This window comes from Candoia aspera, chromosome 4 (genome assembly GCF_035149785.1).
Source record: "Candoia aspera isolate rCanAsp1 chromosome 4, rCanAsp1.hap2, whole genome shotgun sequence".
In the NCBI taxonomy this organism is placed as follows: Eukaryota; Metazoa; Chordata; class Lepidosauria; order Squamata; family Boidae; genus Candoia; species Candoia aspera.
Genome location: NC_086156.1, coordinates 90,072,448 through 90,095,261, shown reverse-complemented (window position 1 = coordinate 90,095,261; position 22,814 = coordinate 90,072,448). Strand labels below are relative to the sequence as shown.

At 37.9% G+C, this 22,814-nt stretch overlaps 2 protein-coding genes across 2 annotated transcripts; one reads left to right on the top strand and one right to left on the bottom strand.

Annotated features, from left to right (window-relative positions):
- Positions 1 to 2,852: 2,852 nt before the first annotated feature.
- LOC134496508 (olfactory receptor 13G1-like) lies at positions 2,853 to 3,803 on the top strand. Its single transcript, XM_063302234.1, has one exon. The coding sequence runs from the start codon at positions 2,853 to 2,855 to the stop codon at positions 3,801 to 3,803; it is 951 nt and encodes a 316-aa protein (XP_063158304.1).
- A 17,616-nt stretch (positions 3,804 to 21,419) lies between these two features.
- LOC134496507 (olfactory receptor 6B1-like) lies at positions 21,420 to 22,391 on the bottom strand. The gene has a single exon (XM_063302233.1). It carries the CDS (start codon positions 22,389 to 22,391, stop codon positions 21,420 to 21,422), a length of 972 nt encoding a protein of 323 aa, XP_063158303.1.
- Positions 22,392 to 22,814: the final 423 nt, after the last annotated feature.

Sequence of the window (22,814 nt, the reverse complement as noted above, 5' to 3'; positions counted from 1 at the left end):
GGCTTTGATTGCAATTTTAGATGACCTCTGGTGGGAGCAGGAGCAGGGCAGTCCAACCATCCTCACTCTTCTTGACGTCTCAGCAGCCTTCGATACCATCCATCATGGTATCCTACTGGACCGGCTTTGGGATTTGGGGATGGGTGGCACAGTGTTGTGCTGGTTCTCCTCTTTTCTCTGGGGTTTGTTCCAGTTGGTGTTGATGGTGGGAGAGGTCCAGCCTGCATCCCCTACTTTGTGGGGTGCCTCAGGGCTCAGTTCTCTCCCTTCTCCTATTTAACATCTACATGAGGCCACTGGGGGAGGTGATCTGACAGTTCGGGGTGAGGTATCATCAGTATACTGATGATACCCAGCTTTATATCTCCACCACAGGATGCCTGAGTGATGCTTTGGATTCCTGTCCCAGTGCCTGAAGGCTGTAAGTACCTGGATGGGGTGCAATGGGCTTAGACTCAACCCAAGCAAGACTGAGTGGCTTTGGGCATTTGGGCCTTCCGGTGACAAGGTTTTTCCATCATTGGTCCTGGATGGGGTTGCACTGCCCAGACAGACCCAGTGCACAATCTAGGGGTCCTCATAGACTCATGGCTCCTGCTTGAAGAGCAGATGGCAGCCATGGCTAGGAAGGCCTTTGCACACTTTCGAGTTGTGCACCAGTTGCACCCATTCCTGGACCAAGAAGCTTTGCTCACAGTCACTCATGCCCTTGTGACCTCCTGTCTGGATTACTGCAATGCGCTCTACATGGGGATGCCCTTGAAGAGCATTCAGAAGCTTCAACTGATACAGAATGCAGTTGCACAGGTAGTAAATGATGTTGAATATCCATCACATGTAACACCACTGCTACATGACATCATTGCAACAATTCAAGATTATCTGTATTTAGTTTTGTTTGGTGAACTGCCTCTTATTTTTATTTTTTTATATATATTTTTACACCTTCATTAAGTCTTTTGCACAGCTTCTTTGGCTTGATTCCCCCTCCCCCAATTAGAGTGGTTTTCAATTATGCTTTTAATATCTTTCTCCTAGTAACAAATTTAACTGCTTTTCTTATTAGTTTCTCCTGCCATGGAATCATATAGATCATTTATCTGAGTGCATCCAGATTGCTTTCTTGAAGTCCAATTACATGTTCAACTGCATTCAAGAACTCTAGAAATACATTATTCTCTTCCCCCAGTGTTCTTGCTTTTGCCATTTCAGAAACTAATCTTCTGCATTGGTTTGAAATCACACAAAGGATAGTTGATCTCTTCTGAAGTTCTCCAGCCTCAGAAGAACAGAGTTGTTAACAAATATGTTGTGCCTATTTAATAAATTAGCTTATTAAAACTAATGCAGCAGTGGTAAAATTTTTCAGGCTAATTAAGACAACTCTTAGGGGCAGCTCTTTCCTTATCCCATGCAAGATCTAAAAAACTTCTGAATCTTTTTCTTTCCATGTGCAGTCGTAGTAGACACTATATTTGGTTGGGCAGAGGACAGACCTCAGCAGCAGTGATGGCCAATGTTTGAAGGGGAAGAGAAGTGTTCCCCTAAATTTTTTGGAGGCCTGCAGGAGGTCCTTGGTACCATGGTAACATGATCAGAAGGGCCTGAGACAAATCTTGTTAAGGCCTTTTTTTTTAAGGCCTCTTTCTCTCATTCCCATCATTAAACTTTCAAAAATGCCAAATAGAGTCAAGATAAGCCTCCAAATGCTGATTTTGGACCTGGAGAGCGGTAATGGTGTCAAAGATGAGAAGGAAATAGCAAGAACAAAATTGAACTCTCAGTGCTGGTAGGTCACAAGTGACCAGGAGCTGCCTGTTCATCCTGGCTCTACAGCTTCATTATACACAGTGTATCCTACTAGGGTTGGGCTGTGTATAGGTTTCAAAGGAGAAAGGCAATTATCTTAGGGAAAGACACTGTGAGAGGCTTATGTTGTTTCCCAGACCATCACCATATTTTCCCCAGTGAGTTAAAAATATCCTTTAAAGGAACACTTTATGCGATTCATTACATATTTCTTAAGATTATTCTAGACAACCCTTGCTATACTATGATCAAGAAGTACTTTAGCCTTGCCATTTTTATGCGGGGTAACTGTGAAATCATTTTATTTTTAAACTAATATAATTAAATCTGCATCTTACTTCCTCAATCATATTTTTAGGCATCAAAAAGGAGAATTGAGGTGAGAATTTGCTCCCCCCCCCCTTATTTATATATTTATTGTGGGATGTGTTTTGCAGTAAATCTTACATTAGAAACCTTGAAATGTAATTGATGGAATGCTTTCATATACCAGTTGAGAGAAAATTCCTTTATACGGTTATTTGTTTGTTTACTTCAAGCATTAATTTGGCCACCCAACTCAAACAATTGGGTGTTGTCACTTTGGGTGGTGTACAACAAAGTAGCAACCGGCAGACTATATATATTTGCCTCTCATTTTCCAAAGTTAATTAAAGAAATGTTAAGAAATGATTTAAAAATTCTCTCCCAACTTTCAAGTAATATAATCAGTCATCTATTTTTATATAAACTGGGATAATGAGCCAGTGGACTTCAAATATGGTTCAATTACAACTCCCAGCAGCCTTGTCAGCATGCCCAGAAATGCAAAGTTTTTATACTCCTGTCATACATCATTCATTCAGTTGCTGCCCATTTATATAAACAGTATTTGCTAAGAAATGCAATGCATTTTCTCATTGGTTGTAATGTAGGTTCTGTACTATTGCTTCACTCAATGATGGACCATAAATCCAAAAAATTCCATGACAAGAATATGTTTGAGTGACAGCTCCCAAAATTAACTTTTTTTTCCCCCTATTTAGGTAAAAAGGGCTGGAGCCATGGAAATTAATAACCGAAGTTCTATTTATAAAACTAAATTCAGGTTGATGGGTTTGTCCAGTACACCTGGACATCAGATGCTCATCTTCTGGATATTTGCTGTCATCTATGCATCAGCTTTGGCTGGCAACTTTCTCCTGATTCTTGCCATTGGCATTTGTAGCAAACTCCACACACCTATGTACTTCCTTTTGGTCAACCTCTCTGTGGTCAATGTGTGCTCTATCTCTGTGACCATTCCCAAAATGCTTCAGAACATTCTGGACCAAAAAAGGATCATCTCATTTTCAGGCTGCATTGTTCAAGTGTTTCTTTTTGTCTGGGCTCTGGGGACAGAGATTATCTTACTTTCATTTATGGCTTTTGATCGGTATGCTGCTATTTGCCAGCCATTGCATTACATGGTCATTATGAAGAAAGAGGTATGTGTCGGAATAGCCACTGGAGCATGGGTTGTAGGAATGGCCAACTCTGCAGTTCATGCTGCCCTTTTGCTAAGGTTGTCCTTCTGTGACTCTGAAGATATCAACCATTTTTTCTGTGACCTGCCTCCACTGTGGAAGCTCTCCTGCTCCGATATCAGCCTTAATGAAATAATGGCTTTTGCAGCTGATGTGACCTTCACAATGAGTAGCTGTACTCTGACACTAATATCTTATCTACTTATTTTGAGAACTATCATCAAGATCCAATCAGTCAAAGGAAAGAAGAAAGCATTCTCTACTTGTTCTTCCCATCTCCTAGTAGTAAGCTTTTATTTTTCTACCATTATCTATACATATGCTAAGCCATCCTCTCCCAATGATGAAGAAGAATACAAGAACATTGCTATAATTTACTCTGTGGTAACCCCAGTGCTTAATCCAATTATATATTCCCTTAGAAATAAAGAGGTTAAAGAGACTCTAACAAAATTGTTATGGAGAAAGGAAACCTTCCAGCAAAATTGACTTGAATTTGTCCATTTCCTTGACACATACAGTATATTGGCTGACCAGAAAGACATTGAAGTATGGAATTGACTCTCAAGTACATGAGTAAATATTCAATTGTTGTGCAAGTTTTCCAAAATAGTATATGATCCTTCTGTCTGGCACTCTACATATACCTTGACTCTATGCTGCTGGAATTGCTTGAATACAGGGCAAATCCAGAAGCTGTAGTCCAGGGGTGCTGTACATCAATACGTATAAGGGGCCAAGGACTGTGTGTGTTGGCTTCATCCTTAATGTCTTCTCAGTTCCTGATTTCTGTTGTTTTTCATGAGATCCATTAGAAGCTTTTGCATTACCAAAAACTTGATAAAGGTCCAGGAAAATCACATTTGCTCAAATATAAGTAATTCCTCTCTTTAGAACTACATGATCTATGAAGAAAGGGAAGACACAATGGAAGCAGGGATGGGGTAACCGAGTGGATCCCCAGTTTGTAAGCTTCATTGTCCCCCTTGCTTGTATTTGAATATACTCAGATATCTATTAGCTGAATAGGATTACTATGTTGTGTAGGTTTTTTGACATTTTATAAAAAAAAAACTTTCCACTATGATATACTGTACATATTTGTTTTATAGTTATTTTGAATATGATTCAGCTTAATTGCATACTTGTTTATGTTGTTTTCAGTATAAAAGTTCAGTACATATGTAAACTTCCTATTCAAATGAACCAAATTGCACAAGAATTCTAAGTCATTGTATTTGGAAATAATACCCAGTTACACTGGTGGACTTTACTTCTGCATAAATGTAGATGAATCATCAATTAAATTGTTTAAATCTGTAACAGCAGATTATTTTTAACTGCAGTGTATGTACATCAAATGTCCAAATGCAATTGAGTTCCAAAAGTGCTGCAAGATAAATTGCCTGCCAAGGCCATGAAGGAAATGTTGCTCTCTGGATAAAAAAAGAAATAAAATAAACCCTCTTATTGAATAGTAGTAGACCGGTCCCTTGAAACATCTCCAGCTAAGGAGAGGACTGGAGATTGTCCACATGTGCTCTGGATGGCTGTAAATCAACATACAATACAGTTGAAATATATTGTTAATATCTCCAGTACTCACCAAACTGCCAGTTCATACATCTGGTACTCTCAATAATGTTTCAACAAATGAGAGTAAGAGAATGAATATAAGACTAATTCTAGACAATCACTTTTTTTTTTTGCAACTTTGAAATGAAAATCCACAACAAGGAAATGTTTCTCTCTCTCTATTTTTTTTTTTAGGCCAGACCTTCTATAATTAGTATTGAGGCAGCTGTGATCAATGAAGATCATAGCTTAGTACAAATTGCCAAAATACTAGGTGTGATCAACAAAGATCATAACTGCCTCAATACTAATTATAGAAGGTCTGAGCTACAAAATGGGAAATGTTTTCTTGTGACTTTACATTTTGAACTTGAGCAGGATTAAACCCTGATCACTGTAAGATTGGTTTCCATACACTGGACATGATAGAATAAGAAAAAAAATGGCCTCATGATCCTGAGATCCTAATCTTTAATATCAGCAAAAACACCTTAGGCTACCTTAGATGTTTGACAAGAGATATACTGAAGCAAACAAACAAACAATTTGTTGTTTTGGTCACAGACCAGCATAAAATACCATTAGGGAAAATGGCTGCCATTGCAAAAACAACATTGAAATCTGTGAGATAGAAAATATACAGTTAGTGTGAGATTGTATTTCCATAACACATGTAACATGGTTACTAAATTAACCCATTTTCTGGATTTATACAGTACATGGATCATAAATCAAGTATGCAAGCTTTGGTTGTACAATATGTTAAACTATTGTGGGAGAAAGGAAGAAAGAGAGAGAGAGAGAGAGAGAGAGAGAGAACTAACAGTAACAAGTTCAGCAGGCTCTGTGAACACTTTAGCTAGAATGTTAGCCAATAAGAATAATGTATCATTCTATCCTTCATTTTTTTCCTTTGTTTTCTTTGTAATTACATTAAACAACTCTGCTCCAGTTCTATTCTCTCATTTCCTCCATATGCTGGCTAAGTAGTTTGCTGCCTTCTTCCTAGTTGGCATTTCCTGTTGACATTCTACCCTGGCATCCATGTATTCAGATATCTGAAAAAGGGTTTTCTACCTGTATATAACTGCACTACCTGGATGTTGGTGCTGCAGTCACTGAGAAACCAACCTTAACCAGGCAGGATTCCTTACTGTATGAAGAACCATGAATGTTGAAGGCTGTACAGTCTTACCTCTTTACTTTGCCAACCTGGAATCTGTTTGATTCACCATAGTCTCTCCAAACCATGGCTTCTTATCTTGTGCATAAATTCTGATAAGAACACTTAAATGTTCTACAGTTCCCATTTTCCTAAGGACATTGCACAGGTTGACATGGTTGACACACATACCTTTCTATGAGGATTGAAGCACATATTGACTTCTTTTTGGTATTTGGATTTCCCAAGGATGCAGGATGCATCACAAATGATCTCTCTTGTTCCTCAGCCTATCTTCAACATGCATGCTGAATATATATTGAGGGAGGCTGGATTAGAAGAAGATGAGTGTGATTTTAAAATTTGAGGAAGAAACATCAATAATTAATGCTATGTTGATGACACTGCTCTGATAGCTGAAAATGCAAATGCTCTGCAGGCTATAGTAATGAAAGAAAGGATTATAGTGAAAAAAGCGGTTGATGATTAAATATATAAAGAAGATGAAACTGGTACTTACAAGTAACGATGAAGATGTTGAAGTGGTGGATAGCTCCAACTTTAGGAATGGCTACCAACAGTAAAAGAACCAGCAGTCAAGAAATAGACTATAGACTAGCACTTGGTTGGGTAGCAATGAAGGCCTTAGAAATGATATTCAGAAGCTGTGATAGGTTTATACAAATAATTATGCAGGGAATGGTTTTCCTTGTTATGTTCTATGGGAGTGAAAAATGGACTCTGAAGAAGCAGGATTGAAAGAGTATTGGGGGTTTGAAATATGGTGTTGAAGGAAATTCCTGGGAATACTATGGATAACGGAGAAATAAAACAAATGGATCATAGAACAAATTAACCAGAGTTCTCAGTCAAGGCACAAATGACCAGGGTCAAATTATAATATTTTGAATGCATTATGTGAATACCAAGTTCTTTTGATATCATTCTGGGAAAAGAGGAAGGAAAGGGAAGGAGAGGACAACCAGCAGCAAAGTATAGGGAACTGATTACAGAAGAAATCTTTGGAAGACCTCAAGGGACAGATGGAGGCTAGATTATCCTGAAGAAGATCTATATCTTCTCACTGAGAGTCAACACTAACTTGATGGGAGATAATCAATTATTTTTTTCTGTTAATTTTTTATAATCTTTATTTTTGTAATATGCTTCCAATTATTGTGCACACTGCTTAAAGATGTGTAGTTACTGGATGTTGTTAAAAGTTCAACAAATAGATATTGAGACTCACTTTTGAATAGACATGAATCAGATTTCAATATCAGTCATAAGCCTAATGAGATAACTTAAAATGAATTTTGTGGTGTGTGAGGTGAAAGGTCCCCTGTGCAAGCACCGAGTCATGTCTGACCCTTTGGGGGGATGCCACTTTCATGATGTTTTAGAAGGGGGAAAATTATTACTAAAGAATGAATGATGAATACAGCTATATTTTGGGAAAAAAATAAATGTCAGTTATTGATCTCAAAGTACCACTGTTATTGGAGAATACTGAAATAATACTACAAACTTGAAATTCATTTGCTGGCATTGTCATAAGTACTAATTACAGGTGTTTCTTATTCTTTGCTGCCACCACATGTCAGAAATGCCTTAATTGAACCAAAGAGATTAGAAGGTATCTCTGCCTTTCTTGGTGTCTAGGTTATGATTATTGCAATGGTAGAAGTCTTTTTTTTTTTTTTTCTCCCAAATCAGCAGTAATTACAGATGGTGATAAAATATCAGAACATAACACTAAAGCTGTAAAATGTACTGGCCTTTCCCCTTTAAAATAAGTTCCTTTCATTTCAGAGACATGGAAGGTTACATTATTTAGTCTCATGGGTTCCAGGTTCAATTTTAATGTATACTTCCCTTATACACATTTTTCTACAAATTTTCTCCATACATACAATTTTCGTTGCTCAATGAAGAGGGCTTACATAGCAATAAAAGACGCATAACCCATAATAAGCAGGTTTATCAAGAACCCTGTAATGGTGAGAACCTATATTGTTGAAATTAATAAAAGTCCTGATGGGTCTGGCTTTCCTTACTATATTCTTGTATTTTGATGGACAAAGAGCATCCCATACCAAAAAAACTATCTTGGGCTAGCCCCAAAGAGGATGCCATAATACAGGTAGTCCTTGCTTAATGTATACTCATTCAGCGACTGTTCAAAGTTATGACAGAACTGAATGAGGGTACTTACAACAGGTCCTCATAGTTGTGGCCATTGCATATCCCCATGGTCACTTGATCATGATTTGAGTGCTTGGTGATCGGCTCACAAGTACAATGTAATAGCATCCTATGGTCATGTGATTGCCATTTGCAACTTTCACTGCTGGCTTCCAACAAGCAAAGTCAATGGGGAAGCCAGCAGGAGGATGCTAATGGTTATCATATGACTGTGCGATGCTGCAACCATGTGGAATTCGCCTAACGATGGTAACTGGGACTGCTGGCACTGCCATCATAAGTTGGCACAGTCACATGCCATTACTAGCTTATACATAATGTTACACATAATGGACTAGAGATGTCTTACTTCTGAAAGCAGAATCTACATTCAATCTTAATAGATAAATTTAATTAAACTTTATTAACAAAAATTGCAATATCATTAATGATTAATGTGTAATTTCCATTGTTATATAAGATCATTTACAACCGTAGTAAAAGATTTACAAGATGGAGAATATGGAGGAGAAAATGCAGAGATATAAACAATCCCTAATGCACTCTTTTCAGAATTAGAACCTTAATCAGTTTAGTATAAAACTATAGTTTTAGTTACATATTATTTATCAGCAGTAGGCTTTGACAAAACTTTGACAAAAAAGTCCTAGTTCAGTATTAGCTATGTGGAAGTTACCATGAATCATGGTTTTATAATTGCCCCCAAATACATCAATATTTCTTCCACCCACTTTGTTTTCCTTCTGAAACTCAAAATCCTGAAGGAAAGTTAGATGTACTTTTGTAACCCTTTTAGACATGATTATGAGGCTTTGAACACTGAGGTTTATCTTATGGACAACAGTTACTTTGTGTGTGTTTGTGTGTGTGTTTTGAAAAATACTTTTTTTAACATGCCATATTTTCAAGAATTATTAAATCACAAATATTCTGAAATCTGTATAGCATTCATTTGAAATGCCATCTTAAGAAAATGGAAGCTGAAATTAGCACTGTGCTGCAATCAGTTTTCGAGTTTCTGCAGAGACCATTGTCCCACTGAAGCAGTCCTTTCTCTGCAAATTTGGAATGCTTTCCAATTTATTTTGAAATTTCTTTAGGTGTCATTTTGGAATTAATTATTGCAATGAAATACAGAATTCTGATCTCAATTTCTCTGTTTCTGCCTGTCCTAGAATGTTCAAATGCTAACTTTGGAAAAGTCTATTTAAGCTACTGAATGTAACTCCCTGCTCACTGCAGGAATCCAGTTTAAAGCATCCCTGACAGATGGATGTTTAGCCTCCACCTGAGAACAAGAGGAGAGTTTACCAGCTCTTTCATAATTCATTCTACTGTATAATTGCTCTTATAGTTAGAAATGCTTCCTAATATTGAACCCAAATCTGCATTCCTGTAGCCTAATTCCATATCCTAAACTCCAGAAGTAGTGCAAACAGGTTGTAGTACTATTGCAGAAGACATTTGTAATGGCAAGGAGGTTTTGGTGATGTGCTCCATTATTTTCTGTGCCTTTCTATATAAAATGGTTTCTCTTTTGCATACTTGTGCATAGCATGATTAAGTAAGGCTTTAGTTTTCTCAAAAGTTCAGAGGCCCCTATCCCCCTCACCCAAGCCTGTTAGTTACTTTCTTCTGCTCCTTTAGCTCAAGAACGTGATTTATTTCATTTAGGCCAGCCACCTAATATGAAGGAGGTGAAGCTTATGCTGATACTATCTCACATGAAGTTTTGATATCTACTAGGCAAGAACTCTAAATGTACATAATTAAAGGAGAAGTAATTGCAATAGAAGATTATACAAAGTTTCAGAAACCTACCTGAGGTGAGCCTCAGTACAGGCCTACCCAGGAAAGGTGCTATACTAGCTGTCTTGGATAAGGGCACAGGACTTCCAGCTATCACAGGGATGTGAGATTTTGCCCTGTATATGCATTCCTTTCCTAAATGCTGTCATGTCTTGTTTTCTTCCATTGTCTATGGGAATTTCCACACTACATTATACTTTGCATTAAAAGTTATTATTTTTCAATGTTTTGCTTAATAGATTCTTTCACTTTGTACCTCATTTGTGTGTTTATTGCTTTTAACTCCACAAACCTCCTGCCCACATTTTAATGGGGCAAATAACAGGTCTTGAAATTCTTCTGGACAATACCTTTACCTCCCCCACTTGGCCATTTTTCCCCCCAAAATCTAAACATATCCAGTTCTCTCAATCTAGTCTTGTAAAAGTTGCTTTTAGTCACCTGATCATCCTTGTCACTCTTCTTTGAACCTGACCCAGTTTCTCTAAATCTTTCTTAAAATGTGATACATAGAACTACATAGTCCAGTGACATCTGACCAGTGCAGAGTATAATGGAACCATTGCTTCTCAAGATTTTAAAATTATATTTCTGTTGATGTTGATGAATTTAGATGAAATTAGATGAAATCTTTTAGCTGCCACATAGGCTGATCCATATTCAGTCTCTGATCAGTCACAATACAAACCTTTGCACAGTTAACTCCTATCTTATATCTCTGAATTTGTGTCCTGCTTCCTAAATAAATAACTTTTTATTTGTCTCCTTAAATTACATTCTGTTATTTTCAGCTCTAGCATACTAAGGTACTTCCAATTTTGTTTCTGTCTTCTGGAGCAGTGTTTCTCAACCTCAGCAACTCCATGTGTGGATTGGGGAATTCTGGGAGTGCAGGAGTCCATACATCTTAAAGTTGCTGAGGCTGAGAAACACTGTTCTAGAGTATTAGATCTTGCTGCTTTTGTTCAAATGATGAAAGAAGTATTGCAGTGTCATGCAGCAAGCTCTGCCCCTTTGGGGCATGTGTGCATTGTCATGACACATGTAGAAAAGAAGCAGCACTTGCATCATACCACTGCAATGGTACTTGCATCGCTCTGAGGCCCCTCTCCCCAACAGATGTTGCTAGAGATATCCCAACTTAGTTCTGTGTTATCTGCACATTTTGTCATGAGTAATGTTGGCGAGCAGGGGGCTCCCATCCAGACTGTCAAGCGCACTGATGAATTGGTCAGCCATTCAAAGAGACACAGATTGGGACCGCCTTAACCCTTGGGGGTTATATGTCTGGGTTTTCCCCACACTTCTTCAGTTTCCCCACACTTCTTCATTCCTGTTAAGTACTAGCAATAAATATTAGAGACCAGTTCCTTGTCTCAGTGTGTTTCCTGGCTGTTAGGACACATTTGATTGGCATTCCCTCCACTTCTCACTTCAAATCTTTAAAGAAAATATTGAAGCATATAGCCCAGGACAAAACCGGTGTTGTATCACTTTCACTTCCATTGATTAGCACTCCTAGACTATGGTTTTTGGGGCAGTTATAGATCCACTTAGCAGTCTTGCCACCATCTAGACATAGCCAGTTTGCTAATCAGCACTTATTGAACTCCCCAGGCAGATCAAGACAACCCCCCCCCCTTCAGTTTCTCCTGACAGACTCTTACTTCTGAAATCACAATTCTGGGATATTTTATATTTATACCAGAGGAAATACCTTCATTGATATATGAGCAATCTTTCTTCCCTTATTACCACCACCACCACCACCCATAGACACACATATACACACTTGCAAATGTAACCTTTTGCTCAGATTTAATGCCAAATAATTGTTCACCTGGGACTAGATTACTCCTGTGTGGACTCTTCATGTTTACTGATCCCATAGGGTTTCTTGGTTTTCCAAAGAGCTGCAGGAGATGAAATAATGCAAGAGATGCTTAGAACACCACTGGCAAATGGTAAACAGTGAGATTGACTGAGTGCAGGTCAGAACCTTTGTAGGACTTACTTTGTGGTAATATGAGTGCACTGTTATTGCATCTGCAGATAGCTGGCCAGTGACTCTGTTGAGGGTGACAAGTCTTCTTCTGGGGAAGGAGGTGCCAGGGGAGCCTTTGTAGAGCTGCTGTGAGAATATTCTCAGTATCTGTCAGATAAAGTCACTTGACTTTGTTCAGAGTTAGATGCTGACTGGGAAGGTCCTTTGGAAATGTCCAGGGGACATCTGAGCTTGGTTATTTGGGAAGATTTTCAACTGGTTACTCCTGAGAAAGTGAACAAGGTACTTAGGGCTGTGAGTTCTACCACCTGTCTTGGACCTGTACCCATCCTGGTTGGTTAAGGCCTCCTGGGAGATAGCATGCAGCTGGGTCCAAGAGGTGATTAACACATCATTACAGGAGGGGGGTGCTGCTTGCTCTGAAGGAGGTGGTGGTACACTCCCTTCTCAAGAGTCCATCCTTGGATCCAACCATGTTAGATAACTTTTGACTAGTTGAGGGTGGTTAGACACTTGGCTTCAGAGGGCCGTAGATGAAGCAGATTATCTGGAATCTTTCCAGGCCATGCTATAGTAGTGAGGTGGTGTTTATGGTGCTGCTGAATGACCTGTGGAGGACTTGGCATGTGGGTGGTGCATCTGTCCTGGCCTTCCTGGATCTCTCAGCAGCTTTTGACACCATCAACCATGATATCATTCTGGACAAGCTCCAGGGATTGGGAGTAGGGTATACTATTTTGTATTAGTTCCCCTCCTTTCTCTGTGGTCAGTTCAATTCAATCAATTTTATTACGGTCACTGACCAGTATAAGATACAATTCTATAAAAATATGCACATTAGCCATTAGCCATTAGCCATAAAATATAAGCCATCTAAATTAAAATAATTTTAAATTTGAGTTTACAAGTTCCAATTAAGTGTTAAATATGTTTGGATCACAATGCAAGTGAGCCCCTTAATCAAGTTTAAAAACAATCTTATTAATTTGCATTATCATGACTAATATTCTATCAGCTATAAGTGTCTATAAAAATATAGGTAAAATATTAGAAGGAGTGATAAAAAGAGTAAAATATCATATATAAAATGTGTTATATAGACCACAAAGTTATTACAAGGGATGTGGTCAGTTCCAGTTGGGAGGTGACAGATAAAGCCCTAGGCCCCTGCAATGTGGAGTGTCTCAGGGCTCAATAATATGTACAGTACATGAGACCCACTGGGAGTGGACATCCAGAAGCATGGGTTGTGGGATCATTAATATGCAAATGATACCTGGTGTTTGTGTGTGTGTGTGTGTCTGTATGTATATGTATATATGTATATGTGTGTGTATGTATGTGTGTGTGTGTGTGTGTGTGTACATACATACATACATATTCATTCTCATTCATTCATTCATTCATTCATTGTGAGCTGGCAAACTGATGCTGTCCCAGTGTTGGCCCAGTACCTGGAGGCTGTGAGGGTTTGGATGGAACTGGTTGAAAGGTTTGGGAGGAATTGGCTGAAACTCAACCCTAGTAAGATCAAGTGTCTCTGGGTTTTTCATCCCCATGCGTCTAGTGAAGTGTCATCTCTGACTCTTGCTGAGATAGCATTCCCCTGGCCAGAACTGGTACATAACATAGGGGTCCTCCTGGACTTGTGGCTTGAGGGGCAGGTGGCAGTCATAGCTAGGGAGACCTTTATACAGATTCATCTTGTGTGCCAATTACACCTATTCCTAGACTGGTATTTCTGGTTCTTTATATTCATGCATGTATAGCTGTAGTTTCAGTGTCTGTTGTTTTATATATGTTGGGTCCATATGAATGGTAATGAATGGGACTTTAGTAAGCCATATGCTACATGACTGGAATTATTGCTCAATCAAAATAAACAGACTAACTTGTACATTTTAGACTGCAGATCATTACCGAGCAAAGGCACGTGCATAACAATTACAGTGCTTCACAGCAAAGACTTTTATCTTTGTTATTTTTACACTAATTAAAAAAAATCTACTTGTGAATGTGTGTGAATCGGCTTTCACTGGTGGGTGGAGATCCTCTCAGTATTGTTCAGTCTGCAATTCAGTTATTAAAATTACAAACATTCCATCACTGTATGGACATCTCGTGGAATTCCATTATGGTAGCATTACTACACATGGGAAAAATTAATAAATGACCTGATAACCAAACCATCCATTTTTTTTCCTAAGTATTCATCTATGGCAACAGACATCTAAGTTCAATTAATGGAGCTGATTTTCTTTTTAATCACCCACATTGGGATCATTACTGGAGTTATATTTTCTCATATCCATTTAATTGCTAATAATTCCCAGTAGATCCTATTCTTGTTACAACTGTGTTTCTCAGCTTGCCTTCAGTTCTTGAGAGCTACAGAATCATTCTGGGCTTCCAGCCAGCTTGCAATCCTCCAAAGGAAGTTTGCCTATTACTTTCAGTTAATTAACTCATTCTGACTGTAACATCTAACTTCCCTGCTAATTGGTGACATTAAGCACTGCCTTACCAGCAATATTAAGGTTTGTCTGACTACTGCCTCCAGCTGGCCATAGTTCTCATTACTATTGGAAGATCAGTCTTCTATCAACCAATGGCTTTTCCAATTACCTCCTTGTTATAGCTACTTACTATTCCTGCCACCCTAACTTACCTGTAGAAATCTGACCCATAATTTTCACAGCTAGAAATGTGCTCGTTCTCTCATTAATAATAAGCATATAAAAATGATGCACATACAGTATGCATAGTTTTAAAAGGACACCTGCTGGATCTTCAGTGATAATACTTTCAGCTTTTTAATTATAATTTTTTAAAGGATGGATATATATTATGAAGATCTGATTGGGTGTCGGATAAAGAGCAGTGGTCTAATAAGGCTCAAATGTCATACAGTGGTGATTGATCAGGGATTGTCTTAATTTCTGAAGGAAGAAAAAATCAAACCTATATATTGTAGGACAGTATGCCACAGTCTTTTAGTTAGGGAGAGTTCCCCTCCTCCTCCTCCTCCTCCCTTGTGGAAGCCCTTGTCAGTTTGTTCAATGGATTGCCCTGCCCAGGTTCCATTCAATACTTCTGAAGTCAGCCTGAGTTCCACACCAGGCTCAAGAAGGGCAGAATGTATAAACCCGAGTCTGACCCAAACACACCTAAAGTTGTAGGTAGAGATTATCTGACTCTTTGCACCTTCTGTTTTAACTGTTTATCTCAACTAATAGGATCTCCATTTTGTCTAGGCAAGATAAAAATGGGGAGAGAATTTAGCATGTTCCTCTGTGCATATGTTTATTCATTTTTACTGCTTTCTTTAACCTCAATTAGGATAAGCCTCAATGTAAACAAAATGACCTCTCTACTGCCAAAGGGTCAGAAGGGTTATTTATGTGTTTGCTTGTTTGTTTGTTTGGTCGAATCTCAACCTAGACTTCTTTGGTCTCCCCATACCAGCATTGGAGTCAGTACATTTCTTGTTGTCTGAAGTTGCTGTCAGAACATCTGGATGCAGATAGGTGGGTTCACAGGCAGAAGAATGTCATCCCATCCACAAATAACCAACATTTTTTTTCTTCAAATTGAAATTGGTAGGCCTAAGTATGCTCATGAGGTGCTGGTGATTGTAGGAAGGGCTATAATAAGTTTCAGGCTGAATATGTCTGTGTGGACTTCTTCTAGAGAAATTTTGAACAACTGGCTATCTTGAAATGTCATATAAAAAGGAATCAGGACACCTGCTGGTGATTGGGTCATGATCACTTTTTGCACTGATAGAGGAATGAAAGATCAAGCAGTGATGTGATTCATACATCTAAATTAGAAATCAGTTGCAATAGTTTACCAATTGTGCAATACACAATCACTTGTGTAGCTTCCAGAACTGATTTACAGTCCCTGCACATTTCTATCAGTAATTCTTGTATTTTGCATCTGAGGTTACCTTCAAACAGAACTGCGTGGTTAAGGTAGCACCCCCCCCCTTGTCTAAAATGGTAAAGAAATGGGCCCATGGTCTGAATGTACGTATTCTGTGTCCATTCCACTGGATGACTTTGTGGTATCTGAACAAAAGATTAACAAATTTCACCAAAGCTTACCCTTGTATATGCTCTGAAGCTGATAAAAATGCTAGGTGGAAGCTGTTAAATTTAATCTGCTTCCAACCAGCATTTTTTACTAGCCTCATGGCATACACAAGGGTAAAACTTGGTGGCATCTGTTAGTCTTATGTTCAGATAGAGCAAAGTCCACACCAAACTAACATTCAGCCAGTGGAATGGACACAGAACACATATATTCAGACCATGCGGTTATGTTCAGTTTTCTCCAGATTTGATTTTAGCCATATGTATAACCCTGAAAAATGTATTTTTGCTGTGGAACAGGCATAAAGGTAAAAATCACTGTGATTCATAATCTGCTGTTCCTTTAACTGCTAAATTGCCTGATGGAATTTCTAAAGAAAGCTATCTCTGCCATAAAATAGATATTAAATTCACATAGAGAGCAATTTATTTTTCTTTTCTTATTTTTAAAGACATATTTCTTTATCTAATTTTCACTGACATTTATTATCTTTCTTTTCAAGGTACAAATGGTTTCTCATTTAGAGTTGCATTTTTTTCTTAAAAGAAAGTTTCTTTGTTAACAGTTCCCTAGAGGCCCTATTAGAGTTCCTGAAACTTTATTCCCTACATTATTTGCCAGTCTTGAGAGATTACTGAAAAGCTCCAGGTTTCTAGACCACAGAGCAAAGCTGAATTGGTTGCACTGGGACAAATCATTGCAACCTAGTGTACCAAACCTCACAAGGGTTTATTAGAGAGCAAGGCAATTACAAGAAACTCATGTGGGAAGGTAAATCACAGTAGCATCTTGACAGCTGTCCCTGTGTGACTAATTGCTAAAGTTTTGTTTCTTGCAATTCAGGACATACTGCTAATGAAACAGAGTGCAATGATTACACTTACTGCTTATGTTTTAACTTAAAATACTTCCATGTCAAAGGATTTATTAGAGAAGTGGTCAATCAAATAAATTATTTTTTTCATGTGTGATTTCACTTTCAGTACTCAAATGTTTGAGTTGTGTGCAGTTAATTTGCTCACACCACACTTCTGAGCAACAATTCTGTCCTGCATGGCCAAACACTGAATCAATAAGAATAAAAATTCAGGTGCCATTAATGCTTCATGCTGCTTTTGATGAGAATGTGTCCCATTACATCTAGGCCTCACTCCAACAAAAATAAGATCTTGCCAGAATAATCTTTTGGGGAAAGAAAATTAAATAATATGGTTCATTTTTATCCCATAGCTTGTATTTATTCACAAACATGCTTCCAAGGCATTTCACAACAATAAATATTGATTTAGAATTTAAAATAAATATGGCTGCCTCCTCCTCTTCTCCTTCTCCTTCGCTTTCCAATCTACCTTTTATCCTCAATGGAAGACATGGCAGCAAATCTGGAATTTTGCTTAGCTTCACTAAGATTGATAATTTGCTCTTGGGTAATCACAACTTCAGTAACACTGTAGTCTAAACTGGGTGTAGAAAACTTTTTTGTGGCTGGGGACTACCCTGGAAATTACTAGAGAGGTACAATGATTCCAAATCAGTTGCCTCACACCTGCATGGACAAAGCCACAATTTTCAGTTTTTTGATGAGTGAGGATAATGTAAAATAGGCAAGATAGTATCACACTTTTTTTTTCCCTTTAGATTCTGAGGGGATTTTTTAAAAAAGTCTTTTTAGCCAATTTTAGAATGTACATCATTCATTGATACCTGAAAGTGTCTAGAAATTATTCCAGTAATTTTTGGGAGTTGTGTCAGAAGAAGACCTATAGCAACATATATAGGGGGGAAAAGCAACTTGGATTGCATATGGCTGTGGGACATTGAATTGACCACTCTAGTTTAAATCCCCTTTTATCAGCCAAACAAAATATTTCTTGCCAAGTGTGACTAAAATACATATGTTCAGTACAAACCAGAGATTTGGAATTTTGGAGAATCATTATCTGATCTTGAACGGAAAATATATTCTTAATAATGCACAATGTTCAGATGTTAGGAAGAAGAAACAAGTAACATTAGATGGTACTAAAGTAGATGGGAAAGGACAATATGTTTCAAACTGGTGATGTTGAGGAAGATGAGGAAGATAACTTGCCTGTCATTCAAACAATTACATATAAAACAGTTTGCCTCTTTCACAACAAATAGAGAACAGTAATCCTTAGTAATCCAAATAATGTAGGAATAAGAAAAAAAGTGTACACACACACACACACACACACACTATCAATGAAACATTAATAGAATGACAGAATAACTTTTAGAAAGGTTATTACATAACTTTTTAAAAAGTTGTTCTGAGAAAAGAAATATAGGCTTACTTATTAACACAGCTCTTTTCTGCTTTTAAAGCAAAGAAGGGTGAAGGGCAGAGGCTGGCAGCTCTTCAGTGATAGATAGATAGATGATAGATAGATAGATAGATAGATAGATAGATAGATAGATAGATAGATAGATAGATAGATAGATAGATAGAAGTTAAGCTCTGCTTTCATCTAGATTAGGCAGTCATTTTGCCAACATTCTCCTTGTAAAATGGTGTTCTTTTGTTTCTGTATCTGCGATCAAACCAGTTGGTCTGGTTTCACATTTTTTTTGATACCTAGGAATGCAGCCTATTGGGTTCATTTACTCACTAGTGATTTGATAGGCCACCTTGAATCCCTGTCCTATGTAATTACATAGGTAGTCAAACTTCTCAGAATCACTGAATTGAAGTTGCAGCTTTTAAGGGTCTTCTGCTTTCTGAAATAAAAATCTAAGATATATCAGGAATAGCTGGCAAAAAATGCAGTCCCAGTTGTGTTCATTTGTCTGAACTGCCATATGTTTGGCTTTGGCTATCTGGCCCAGCATGGTGTACTCCAGATATGTTAGATAATCAGGATAATCAATCATACTAGACACATGAGTGCCCATGCAATGATTTACAAAAATGTACAGGAAGGATCCAAATGCCAAGATACTTTTTTCCCTGAACAGACACCCCTGGTTGGGTTAGGTATTATGGGAGTTGAACTCTAACACTTCTGGAAGACACTTTCCCATTTTGGGGAAGATGCTGTGAAGTAATAGTTCTGGACCTCAGTTTTATGAAGGAGGCATAGGATATTCTCACCTCATATTCTCAACCTAGCAGCCTTCCCAGATCCTTTGAGGCAGAGACTTGAGAGAGTCAGATGCAGAGCAGAAAAGGCAGAGTGATGTGCAGTGGGATACTAATGACCTTAGTATCTGTCACAAGTAATGCGATCATTGGTAATAATACATTATTTTCACTGCAGCATGAAATAGAATGCCAGGAACTATAATATAAAGGACTTATTCAACTAATTTGTCAAATACAACCTGCCATAGAAGTATTTACAGTCCTATTTCCTACCTAATTTTCTACTCATCTAATATATTAAAGATACCAAATTAAAGGAAGAATTAGATTCTATTTTTTTCTTCTCCCCCTACCACCCAAGTGGAACTAATTTAATTTAATTTAATTTATTATATAGCCTCCCATCTCACAATTGTGGCAAACATAGAATTAAAACCAGCAAAAAAACAACAACAACAGTAATAACAAAATATCAGCATCATGGCACCCAAGCACAATCTAATATAGTGACTTAAAAATAGGAGTTTTGTGACAGCACCTTCTTAACTTTAGTTGATAGTGCTAAAAAGGCATGAAAACAACAACAACAACAACAACAACAACAACAACAACAGGCAATTCCAGGGCTATGCAGCAGATTAGGAAGGTTCAACTTCCCTGAAACTGAATTGAGAGCAAGCAGAACATTGGTGGTTGGGGGAGTTTTCAACGTCTCAGAATGGAACTTTTCCACACTCAAAAGGGTTATTAGATATATTCAGAGCTATATTCAGCTGAAAGTGATATACCAAGCATGACCCTTCTTGGAGAGTTCTGAGCTGGCCATTATCCATGTGTTGACTACTTCCTGTATTCCTGATTACTGTATCAAACAATGCATGGGAATGTTCTTGAAGCAGACAGTGTCTGCAGGATCAATGGCAATGCTACACCATCATTAAGCACCTACAAAAGTGGCAAAGGTCATGTCACAAGAGTGTAACCCTACTTTCATCATTTGCCCCACTCCCCACCACCCACAGAGAGATCTTCCTTGAAGGAAACCCAGAAATTGCAGTGGGTCTGGAACGCAGCAGCCTGGTTTCTAGTGTGGGAGCAAGGTTAAGATGTGCTATTTCCTATAGATTTCCAAATAAAAGTAATGGTGCTTATTAGTCCATATAAACCCCTTACTGATTTGGATGCACTTTACTTAAAGTATAGCTCCCCTTTATGTTGCTTCCCAAAATGGCAGTCTTCATTGAAGGGCCTGCTGTACACACTGAATTGAAACTTCCCTGATACCTTCTTAAATAGGATGTTCCCTAAGGTGGCTTAAATTAGTGGATCCCCTCCCCCTTTCAATTCAACTTACCACTTTGTGTTACTGTCAAGAAGAATTTGAAAAGTTATATTTCAGTCTGATATTTTATTTTAGATTATATCCAGGATTTTGTTATGAAGCCATCCATTATTGCATTTTTTAAAAAAAATATTTTAATGTCATAGATACTAATATAGAAGGATGGATGGATGGATGGATGGATAGAATTTTTGAATGTTTTTTGTCAACAATACTCAATTGGATGCAGACACAACAAACATTCAAAGACATGGTTTCTGATAAGTAAAGCTTTATTGTGGAAAAACTAAAGTAGCATTCAGCAAAGAATACTAGCAAGCACTATGTACCAAGAGCAATCCACTATGTATTAAATGCAAGCTACAAAACATACTGTTTCTCTAAATATACAGTATTTGGTATGTTGTGTCCTTTGAGATTCCGACTGCATATCAGTTATGGAATCTAAATTTTGCATGCATTTGATCATACAGTTTTTGACTTGTTTGGTTTCTGGGTCATATTTTAACAGCAATTTATACATAAGGCCTACAAATGCTCTGACGTGCAGAGGAAGACTGTTCGCTAGTCTGCAGGTCTTCCTCCTGTCTCCCAAGGTCATTCCCACCTACCATCACAAAAAAGAAATAACATTCAAATCACCTTCAGCATATCATTTTGAGATCAACTGAAAATTGATTGCATCTGTATGAAGCAAAACAAACTGCTCAGTTTGTAAAATATTTAGAATTATACAAGTCAGTAGATCAAGTTTGGCAGTGAAAGGAATACTTGCCACAAAATATCTTCAACTGTGATACATATTAGTTTGATAATGGCTTCAATCTTTTCATTTGAAAACATCCTGAGAGGGTGACCACCCAATATATGGCTTTGCTCAAGGTCTTTCTTACTTCCCTGTTCCTGAGGCTGTAAATAATTGGGTTGAGAAATGGAGCTACCACTGAGTAGAGGATGGACACTGGTTTGTTCAAGTCAAATGTTCCAATGGCCTTAGGTCGGGCATACATGAATATGGTGGTGGCATAGAATATAGAGACAACTGTTAGGTGAGAGACACATGTGGAAAAGGCTTTACTCTTCTCTTTTCTGGAGGGAAGTTTTGCAACTGTACAAAAAATGCGTATGTAAGATGTCCCAATCACCATCACTGATGTCATAAGGACTGCTAGTGCTGCCACAAAATCCAGAATCTCAATAGTTGAAGTGTCTGTGCAAGACAACTTCAATAAAGGTGAGATGTCACAGAAGAAATGTCCAATGGTATTTTCATGGCAGAACTGCAACCTGGAGATCATCACCACAGATGGAAACGAAGCCAGGAAGCCACTAAGCCAGGAAGCCACACTCAGGAAAGCACAAGTTCTGAGATTCATAAGGGAGGTATAATGAAGAGGATAGCAAATTGCCAAATATCTATCGTAGGCCATTGCTGCCAAGAGAAAACATTCAGAAGATGCCAAAGAGAGAAAAAAGTACATCTGAGTGAGGCAGTTTTGGAAAGTGATGGTGTTCTCCCCTGACCATAGGATGGAGAATAACTTGGGCATTGTTACTGAGACATAGAAAATTTCTAAAATAGAAAGATTTCCTAGGAAGAAGTACATGGGAGTGCGAAGGTATTGATTCAAACAGATGGTCAACATCAAGAGGACATTTTCTACCAGAGTCAGAAGGTAGATAGTGGCAAATATTGCAAACAATGTTAGCTGATGCTCTGGAAGTTCAGGAAAACCCATAATGATGAATTTGGTGTGAGAAGTATGGTTCTTCATTCTCTGATATGTCCATTAATGTTTTCACTGTTAATAATCATTTAAAAAGAGCTAAGGATCTTTTAAAATAATAATAATAATAATAATAATACCTTGTGCAAATGCATAAACTGAGAATTCAGCAGAATAGACTAGTATGTAAGTTATTCTAAGTCAAATCAATAAATCCATTAATCTCATCAAATGTAGCCAATTTAAAATATATATTGATCAATTCATTATAACTGCAATTAAAATGCATATTGAAAATGCTGCCCAGGGGGTCAGTGGGGAGGGTATATATATGGCATGTAGGTCAAGTGCACTGGTTCATCTGAGCAGTTGTCAACAGCCACTGGGGGAAAAAAAAAAAGATAATTGCTTAGTTCTCCAATTTGTCCATAGTAATTCCTTCTTCTTTTCTGCTGTCTCACAGAAATTTTT